The following is a 10,120-nucleotide window of genomic DNA, read 5'->3' as shown; positions in this document are numbered from 1 at the left end:
AGGAAGGAAGGAAGGAAGGAAGGAAGGAAGGAAGGAAGGAAGGAAGGAAGGAAGGAAGGAAGGAAGACAAATTGCCTTGTACAAACATCTGGATTCTTTTTGCAATGCATTTAAAGAACATTCTGCATTGGATCATAGATTCCAACATGGTGCAAACGCAAGGCATTTGTGATTTATAAATCTGTTCACTAGTACTGCCAAAGCCAAATCCCTGCTTAGCTGATTCTTATTTTAGGAAGGTCTGTCCTTTGGGAAAATGGGCAGATTACTTCCCAACGCCAGTGAGACCAATTCTTTAATTTCTAAAACCCAAGTCAGCACATTCTGAAGTGTCTTTCAGATGAAATACATGTTATTGAGGTAGTGGCCTAGCAAACTTAAAGGAAGCATTCAGCTAATTACTTCCTATAATGATTAACATTGTATCCCTTGTGAGTTACAGTTAACTTGTGTTCTGTACAATGATGGAGGGAATTAGTACCATAAGAAATGGAAATATTACATCTACTTATTCTTGAAAAGCACCATGGAAGTGTGTGTGTGTGTGTGTGTGTGTGTGTGTGTGTGTGTGTTACTGTGCTAGGAAGTGGGAGGTAGCAGTAAAACAGCTGTGTCTGCCTAACTGTTTATTTAGAAAATACTTACTGTTCTTGAGTTAGTGAAGAACACAAAAAAATACAAAACAAGCAAATATGGAACATAAAATATTGTTTGGGAAATAACAATAGGCTATTAGTTGAGGATTGTGGTAGATGAGGATTTAGAAATATTCTCTCCCTCCCCAACCTCAACCTCCACGGGAGCCATATACTCCTTTTCCCCACTGATGCTGGTAATGACTATGAAATTTGCTTTGCTCAATGGAACCTGGGAAGACAATGTGCAATTCTGACTTATGCTTTAATAGAAATCATGCCTCCACATATGTACCTTAGTCTCCAAAATGCACCATGAGAAGACTAACCCCAAAATAAGGCACTGCTTCCAAAAGAGTAAGAGACCTCTAGAGCAGGATAGTTTAAATCCATACTTTAGAACCAAGCCTAGTTGAACACAGCTCAAAACAGTCAAACTCTGGTCAACTCAATGATGCAACTTGTTTATATCCTGAAATTTTGTGGTTGTTTGCTACAAAGCAATAAAAGATTGATATAATGCCAAAAACATTTCTAAAAGATATGTGCATAAAAGATATATGTAAATGTCAATAAAGTAATATTGTTTGGAAAAAAATCAATAGTAAATATGTTTATGACAAGTCCCAAAGACTTTGTGAAAATGCATACAAAATCTCTGGTATCCTTTGTCTCCTCTTGCCACTTCTTTAACTATCACAATGTTAAGTCATTCTTTAAAAATCCTATCTGCCCCGTCTTTCAAAGTCTTCTTCTGTGCCTCAAAATAAAATGCTTGACTCTCTCCTTTCTGTTTCCAACAGACTTCTACTTTATGACATAGTCAATTCTGCCTTCTTTAGTATTAGTTTATACTTATGTCTCCCTATCAAGGTAAACTCTGTGACAGATTGTGACCATGTTTTTGACATTATTAGTTACTTTTAAAAAAAATCTACTACATACTTGGTTAAGCACCTTCTATATGGTAGGTTCTGAATAAATGTTTCCAAATTGAAATCAAACACACACACAAACACAACCACCCACATGACAGGAAATATAGAAGATTCTAATGCCATAAGGAAAACTACATAGGTTTTCTTAGTTTTCAAATAAGTATATTTTCTGAGAAAATTAGATCATATTTTAAAGATATCATTACATTATTGTCGTTGCTACAGTATATAGATGAGAAATGATATTTTAAAAGAAAACGCAAGCAGATTTGCAGTGTAAAAATATTATACTGCTATGTATAAATTATTTCCGCATTCAGTAAAATGAGAATTCTGAGGGTGTTGCTGTAGAACAAGTTCTTCACAAGGATGGAAATTACTGCCCTTTTTCTGCTTTTAAAAATACACCTGCTGCCAAAATCTCTAGACAAATGTATATCATTAAAATACATAAATAAAAACCAGGAAGGAGAGAAAAATGATAAGACCAAGAAGAACACACTGAACGAAAAAAATATATCTCATATTGAGTTTCAATGTGAACAAATTTCAGCTCAAATAAATCCGAAGAAAAAAATAATAACCAAAGTAAAAGATCCCTTCAACTAAATTTTCCTGTCTCTGAATAATCCATATTCCATGCGTGTTCCTGGAGAATAGGTGCAGATGCCCACAACCACATAGAGGAGATTAACCTTTGTGAGGTAAGGACAATAAACAACATGCCTTCATTTATTCAACAACACTTTTGCACAAAACACTCATTTCCCTTTAATTTAGGGATAACTTCCAAGTGAATATTGTTCCCCCTTTACCAAAAATGTGGCTAAATTCTTTACCCATCGATATCATTATTACCTCGTTAAAGAAATATCAGTGATTTTTAGCCAGTGTTCACTCAAAACAAATAAAATGTTAGTTAGAATTTCAACCAAATATTGACTTCCTATCACTTTACTATTTAAGTCTGATGTAAGTCAAGAAAATTAGATTACAGCCTTAGTTTCATCATTTCGGTGGAAACTTGGCAAGTCATGTACCCTCTCTGAGCTCCAGGATCCTTAGGGGCTGGATTATATTTACGTGGGTAATTTTCTTTTTTTAAAGATTAGAAAACTCTTCTTCCATTTTTCTCTGAAAGACATTTCCACCTCCTCCCCACAATAACTGGGGCAGGACAGGCAGAGAGAAATAAAGGAACAGATGCTGCTTATCATGAAATCTCAGCATATTTAGGGACTGGAAAGCACTCAAGAGATAATAAGTGGTGGTGACTAAGAGCCTGGATTCAGGAGTGCTCAGCTTGGGACAGAATGCTGACTCTGCCACTATCTGTGTGACTTTGTACTGCAGTTCACCCCTGGTAAATAGGTTAACATCTGTAAAGGGTGAGGTACAGGCCAGGTGTTGTCTATTATTACTATTACTACTATCAAAGTGTTGGATTGTTCTCCATTTTCTTAGGATCTTAATGAATCAGCCACTGAAACATATGACAGCCATTGAGATTTAGACACAGATGCCAATTTGAAAGGTCAGTCACGAAACAGAAAAATGCTAGGGAAATGAGGGAGTGCAAAAGATGTCCCTCCCTTTTCCTGTATTTTTATATAATTTATCGGTTTTGTGTCCTTCTGGCTATATGGGTGGTTTGGCAGAGGTGAGAAAGGTAAGAAGTAAGGTAATAATTTTATGATCATTCCACCAGATGTACCTGGCTGGGTGTTCATCCATACTGTAACCCCTTGGGTATGACAGAAAATCTGGGCTTGGTTATTGAGCAAATTGAAAGCATCCTTGTATAATTCTCAGGGAATCTTTGCAGTGGCCAGGTCCTGGCCAGCAGGGTGAGGGGCTTGCAGGAATGTATAATGCAAACCAGAGGTGATGATTTGGCCAGAAAAAAAAGGAAAAGAAAAGCAAAAACAAAAACAAAACCCGTGGGGCATTTGGAGAAGCACCAATGCCAAGACATAAACATCTATTTTATATATACTCATCATAACTTTATAATTCTATGTTTTAAAAGAAAAAAGAAGCTACTCAGTTATAAGAAAATTATCAACCAAAGAATGAAAATTTCTGCAATTCGTATTATATACTTTTTTAGATTTGTTTTCTCTCAGAAACATTTTTTTTTTTTAATTTATTGCCTCTCAGCTACCTATTTTAGGCTAAGTATATAGAGAAAATCTTGACCATTTAGGAAATTTGGGAAGAATTCACATTAATTTAGGTTTAGCTTCCAACCAGCCAATGAATATTTACAATTTCATACAGTGTTATCTTCTAATTATTACCAAAGATAATAATAGAAACTAGAAAAGACTATGACAATAAATACAATGTTACATTATGTTAAATGTTTTGGAATTTCAAATTTTAAAAGTCACCTCTGTCACAAATGAAAAGCAAAATTGATTCAAAACGTTTCCAGTATAATAAAGAAAACGAAAACTATGGATTAATTATTAACAGTGATTGAATCTGGCCTCTCTGAATATAGTTTGTATGGAATCACATATGTCAGATACAATTTAAATTGTTGCTATACTTAATGAAAATAGAAGGTCACCTTTTCATATAATATAGTCGTCATTTATACAATAAAGTACACATAGCCAATAAAGACATGCAAAATCAAAATGACAAATCAAGATCTCTAAGAAAGCAGACCAGAGACAGAAACGTAAAATGGAAACTTTGGATCATGAGAGCCCAGCAATGATGTAAAATAACTCACAGAATACAAATGACTTATTTGACTATCTCCTTATCCCTAGAACGTGATCTACTCAGTCACTTTTTTGAAAAATAAAATGTAAAGTCCCTCAGAGTACCACTGGTTCTATTGGGAGAGATAAGACTCAGAGGGTAACATTCCACAACTGATCCTAGATAGTTCTTCTGTACTCGCACCAACTTGCACTCATCAATAAATGTCATGAGGAAGTGTTTAAAAAAATAAAAGGTAAGCAAGAAAAAATGGAAAGCTACCAACATCACTGAACCAGTATTTCTGAAAGATGACTTAGCAGGATCATTTTCTAGGTATAAGAAGATAAGACGTACAATTACATGACTGACCTTCATGAAATTGCCTAAAGAACGGGCAGAAACTAAAATGGTGATTTATTAATTTACATGTTTTTATAATTATTTATTTTTAATACTGACCTCTTCATTAGCTGAGCTTACTAGGATCACATATAGATTGGAAAAAAAAAAAAAAAAATCTGGTCTATGGCCATGCTACCCTGAACATGCCCTCTCCCCTCTGATCTCGGAAGCTAAGCTAGGTTGGGCCTGATTAGTACTTGGATGGGAGACCACCTAGGAAGACCAGGTGTTGTAGGTGTTAAAAAAAAAAATCTGGATGAAACCTTCCTTGAAAAAAGGTCTTAATTCCTCTCCCATCCCAGACTAATGCAACTGAAATGAAACACACTGTTACTAAAGAATCCATCACCCTCTATGTCAGATCTAATCTTAGCAAAAATCAATGTCCTGTCAAACTGATAGACATAATGCCCCTATGTACATTAGCATGATTTAAAACACACCTGTAAAAAAAGGAGAGCGAGAAAGAAAAAAAAAAAGGTGTGTTTCTTCAGTAAAATAAATGAGATCTGGGATTACAAATTGTAAATCCAAAGATATTAACAGCCATTTATATGAGAATAAAAGAAGTATCTGGCTCAGTCTTGTTGAATATCTTTACTCATTTTTTAAAAAAAATCAACTCTCCATAAAGCTACCTTATATCTAATATTTTTATTAAAAGGAATACACACACACACACACACACACACACACACACACACACACACACACACTCTCTATGTACCATGGATACTGCCCTGAAATTATTTCAACCTAATTTTAGATTACAGTTTTATAAAAGCACTAGAGTTGTTTTTCCAAGACCTAGGTAGAAGTCAGCATCAGCAGATCGCTCTAACCTGCTTTCTGTAACAAACGATACATGTCTCAATTGGCCTCAATTTGAAGTGATACATTATAGTTCCTCAAATACTGAGCCCCTTCAGGGGCTCCTGAATGTCACTGGGTTTGTGATTTGTCAATCGAGGGTGACTCCCAAGTACTCCCTAGCTGCATTCAAGGGAACAACATTCATAGCATCACTTCTAAGTAAGGAATTATTTCCATATACATCCACATATAAAGTTGAACACAGAGTGAGAGGCAGAGGAAGAATGTGAGGATGTTGAAACATACTTGCAGGAAATATAAGTCCCATTCAGTTACATGGAAAATGCCACATCATCTTGAGTACTGAAAACACCACTGGGTGGACTGCCTTTTAGAACTTGGAGGACTGATTTGAAAGAAATTGGTGTTGTTATACTAGCTTAAAACAGCAATGAGGCAGAACACTTTACCTACTACAGAGGGGAAAAAAAAAGAAAAAGAAAAGCTTTGGCAAGACTTTTCCACACTGGCTCTGTTATTCCTTGACTAAAGAGGGTGGAGAACATGAATGGCAGTTCTGTTGCCCTAGGGCAACTTAATATGACCAAAGGCGCACGAGGAAAGTTCACCACAAGTTGCAAGTCTCGTTTACAATGAGTCATAGTAAGGTACATTCATTTCTTAAAGCTCTAAAAGCTATGCATCACTTAAGAATATTAACTTTATCCTTACTAATTCAGCTTATAAAAATCAGATTGCTTTTAAATATTTTTCTGAGCCTCCGATGAGAAAATTCAATGCTGAAATCCTAGTAATAATTACTTTCACTCTTTGCACTTTCTGATACAAAAGGTTTATTTAACAAATAGAATATAGAATTGAACTCAATTGCGTATAATCAGGAAATCAATAGAGGGTTTAAACCTTACGCAGAAAGCACTGCAACTGCAATGTAAAATGTGGCTACATCATCAGAAGGGCAAATTCTAAAATAAAGGAGACCATGTCACTGGCAGTTAAAACATGCCTGTCTCCTTAAAAGTGTTGTTACATTTCAAATAATTTTAAATGACATTTAATTATTTTAAAGAAAATCCCCAGATGAAAACTGAAGACAAGCAATGGTATGACAAAACCTGAATTAGAATCACTCTAATAATGAAAAATTGAGCTAAATCTTTCAGGATAATTCTCACAGCAAACCACAAATGCAAAACAGCTCTTTGTTAACTCAGATTTTTCCCAGCTATAACTATTAAAATTGTCAAGAAAGCTCATGTTTTTTTTTTAAGTTATAAATGTTTAAAATGAAAAGAAAAGCTCCCACTTAAAAAAAAAATGTTTTTCATATAAAACCGAGATTCTCATAGAAAAGTGCACCTATAACAAAGTGAAGTGGAAACTGTTTCACCTACCGTCAAATTTCTTGTGCCTGGACACGAAAGTGGTGCGCACAAAATGACTCGTCTCCTCCACAAGGTTTTCGAACTCGAGTTTGCTTTGCTGGCTTAACTTGTCTTCCATTTCCGTGGTGCAGCATGTATATTCTTGAGGACAGATTCTTAAGTGTTCCCCTGCAATGAGAAGGTAAATGTCAGGATGAAATGATGAGAACGTCAGGAAATTCGCTTCTCTCACATTTCCCTCAAATCCTGGGGTCCTTGTTCCGTTAGCCTCTGCAACCATCCCCACGGACTTTATCTGTGCCTCAGTGTACATAACATTTCCAACATGTTGGACTTACGTTGAACCTGATGCTGTGGTCTGAATGCTTGTGGCCCCCACTCAATTCACACGTGAAAATCCTAATCCCCAAGGTGATGATATTAGGAGCTGAAGCCTTTGGGAGGTGATTAGGTCACGAATGGGATTAGTGTCAAATAAAAGAGACCTCAGAAAGCTAATTCATTCCCTCCACCATGTGAGAAAACAGCAAAAAGATGGTATTTGTGAACTAGGGAGCAGGCTTTCACCAGACACTGAATCTGTCAACATCATGATCTTGGACTTCCCAGTCTTCAGAATTGTGAGAATAAATGTGTGCTGTTTATAATATAGTTATTTAAAATACCGGTTTATGGTATTTTTGTTATAGCAGACAAACAGACTAAGTAAGACATCTGATATTTATTTCCTGTCCCAGTCATGTCAATGAAGGTATATTAAAGACCTCAGAAGACCATGGCAATTTTCTGCTTTTATTTCAAATGTACAAAATAACACCAGGTGACAAGAGACACAACGCAGTTATAGTGTGCTTATCTTTGAAAACCTCAAGTAAGGCAAAAGGCATTCAGTCCCATCACCATAAGTCTTAGACAGCAAGGGCAAAAAAAGTTGGGAATCATTCCTTGTGTTCTCTTTGTGCCTGTCCATCTGTCAGAATGCATCAGCTTTTCTCTGGGTGAAAGTGAGTATGTTTTTAATGGCAGGTCTCCTGTGCCACACATTCCCTTAGTTGACATTTCTTGTCAGAGAAAATGTTTGCCTGCAAGGAGGAAGGCATCGATGGGTTTAATTAATGCTTATGTTATTTGGAAATGTAAAGTAAAAGGTAATGAAAGTCTTGTTATTTAATTCAACAGATTCATCTCTGGGTATACCAAGCCACTTGTTTTGACAATATTGCTTTCTTCAGTGCTATCTGCAAGTAGGAGCCAAACCTTTGCTTCATGAAATTAAAATGGTCTATCATTGCATAAAATGTGCATTTCCAATTGATGCAGCTCTGTTAGTGTTAAAAATGTACAGCAGAGCCTATGGAGGGGGGAAGAAAAATCCACCTAACATCTTGCTAAGTAAAATCAACAAATTGCCCTGTTACCAAAGTCACAATAGGTCATTGAAAACCAAATGTACTTGATATGGTGATTAAAATTCATTTATAATGTTTAACAGTACTTATATAAAATTATGTCCTATGACTCTGTGTGCTATATAGGGTGTCTCACAGTTCCTCATGTAGTTTGATGCTTTAGTACCTACTTAAAACTACCCCAGAATTTTAAAAAGAAGTGATCACAGTCTAGATTAATGTTAGAACTTACATAATTCCTAGAAGGGAAGGAGACCATGAAATATCATATGTATATGAAAGAAAATGAAAACACATTATACTTGAGAATGATAAACATCAAATTCAAGATAATGGTTCCCTCCTAGGAGGAATTAGGATTAGAGAGAAATACTCAAATACTTTTTTCTGTAATTTTTTATTTTTTAAGTAGTTTGATGGATATGTGGTGATTATTATATTATCTTTATTTTTCTGTGCATTTAAAATATTTTGTAATAAAAACTTGGAAATATTACATTAAAATATAGTAGCCACTACAGTTGTGCTAGAAAGGAGAGTTGCAGGTAGATATTTAAAAAAAAAAAAAAAAAAAGCTGCCCTTGACATTCAGAAGGCAGCCTGGCACTCCCTAGTAGGTCATGACAGTCTATTTCACCTAAACAATCTCACAGAATACCAACGTCAGACAAATTACTCTCAGACCATGATAAAATGCAACAAAACAAGGGTACTTCAAAATTGTGTCTAAGCACAGATAAAAACAAGGTCACTATGCCATCCAAAAGGTACTGAATACCTCCTGTCTTGGGCAAATAAGTGCCTGGCACTTTTTGACCATTAACAGATTAATCTTCTTACTAGTCTCCTTCCTTGTTGGTCAGATTTATTGAAATACATTATTATAGAAGTACCTCTGCTTTCTGATAGCATCCAATGTAGTCTGAAGCCCTGCTTCTCTGAACCCTCCCCTAAATCACCCAAACAAAATCTAAATCCTATAACAGATTCTCTTGAAGTCCTTATTGAGAAACCCCATAGTTCTCCACGGCGTAGTCCCACTTACTGCAGCTAGTGATAATTCAGCGTGTTCAACGACAGGTGTGTCTGATCAGTTCTGATTTGAAGGTGCTGAGTTACAAAAATGGAGAGGGATAGAACGTAAATTTTAAATAATTTTCCCCAAGTGATTCTGATATTCACATCCCACTGAGAAACATAGTTCTAGAGTTTAACACACTGGGAAGGAATAAGTATGGCTTTATCTAAAGCAAATAGTTCACAAATCACCAATTTTCTTTTTATAAAATATCAAGTCTAACCAATAAGGACAAAACCATCCAGATTGAATGGATATATAGTATTAACAACTCTGCAGAATGTTCTTTTTTCTGACTTGTTACAAACATTTTTTAATCCCCCTATTCTATTCCTTATTTCCCCCTGCTCCATTTGCTACTTTATTATGCATGTATAAAATATTCATTACTCAAGATTTAGTGCATCAGGGCTGCATTCTACTTTTGAATCATTACAGCTGAGTCTACAACAAAATGTATGGAGATTTGGTAAAAAAAAAAAAAAAAATTAAAAAATTAAAAAATGACCAAAAGAAAATAAACTTTTTATGACCTGAGGGAAATAGTTGTATTTTGAATATTGGTGGGGAAAAAAAAAACCATGGATCTACATTCATAAAATTAGATTGGATTGGAGATATTATAATCTCTAATCAGTCCAAGAAAATCAGTATTTTATGTCAAGTGATAAATAAAAACAGAAAGATACTTACTTAGTGAGACAACTTTAAACCAAAATTA

General features: G+C 35.2%; 1 protein-coding gene and 1 pseudogene across 1 annotated transcript in view; one reads left to right on the top strand and one right to left on the bottom strand.

Annotated features, from left to right (window-relative positions):
- Window positions 1–10,120, bottom strand: part of GPC6 (glypican 6) — a 982,218-nt gene that overhangs the window by 735,417 nt on the left and 236,681 nt on the right. Inside the window, exon 2 of the mRNA XM_015590907.2 lies at window positions 6,922–7,080. Within this exon, the coding sequence (XP_015446393.1) occupies window positions 6,922–7,080 (159 nt within the window). The remainder of the gene's footprint in view (window positions 1–6,921; window positions 7,081–10,120) is intronic.
- LOC112481468 lies at window positions 4,813–4,931 on the top strand (annotated as a pseudogene).

This window comes from Pteropus alecto, unplaced genomic scaffold (assembly GCF_000325575.1).
Source record: "Pteropus alecto unplaced genomic scaffold, ASM32557v1 scaffold72, whole genome shotgun sequence".
In the NCBI taxonomy this organism is placed as follows: domain Eukaryota; kingdom Metazoa; phylum Chordata; class Mammalia; order Chiroptera; family Pteropodidae; genus Pteropus; species Pteropus alecto.
Note: the sequence above shows the minus strand (reverse complement) of the source record. Positions and strands in the feature narration are given on the sequence as shown.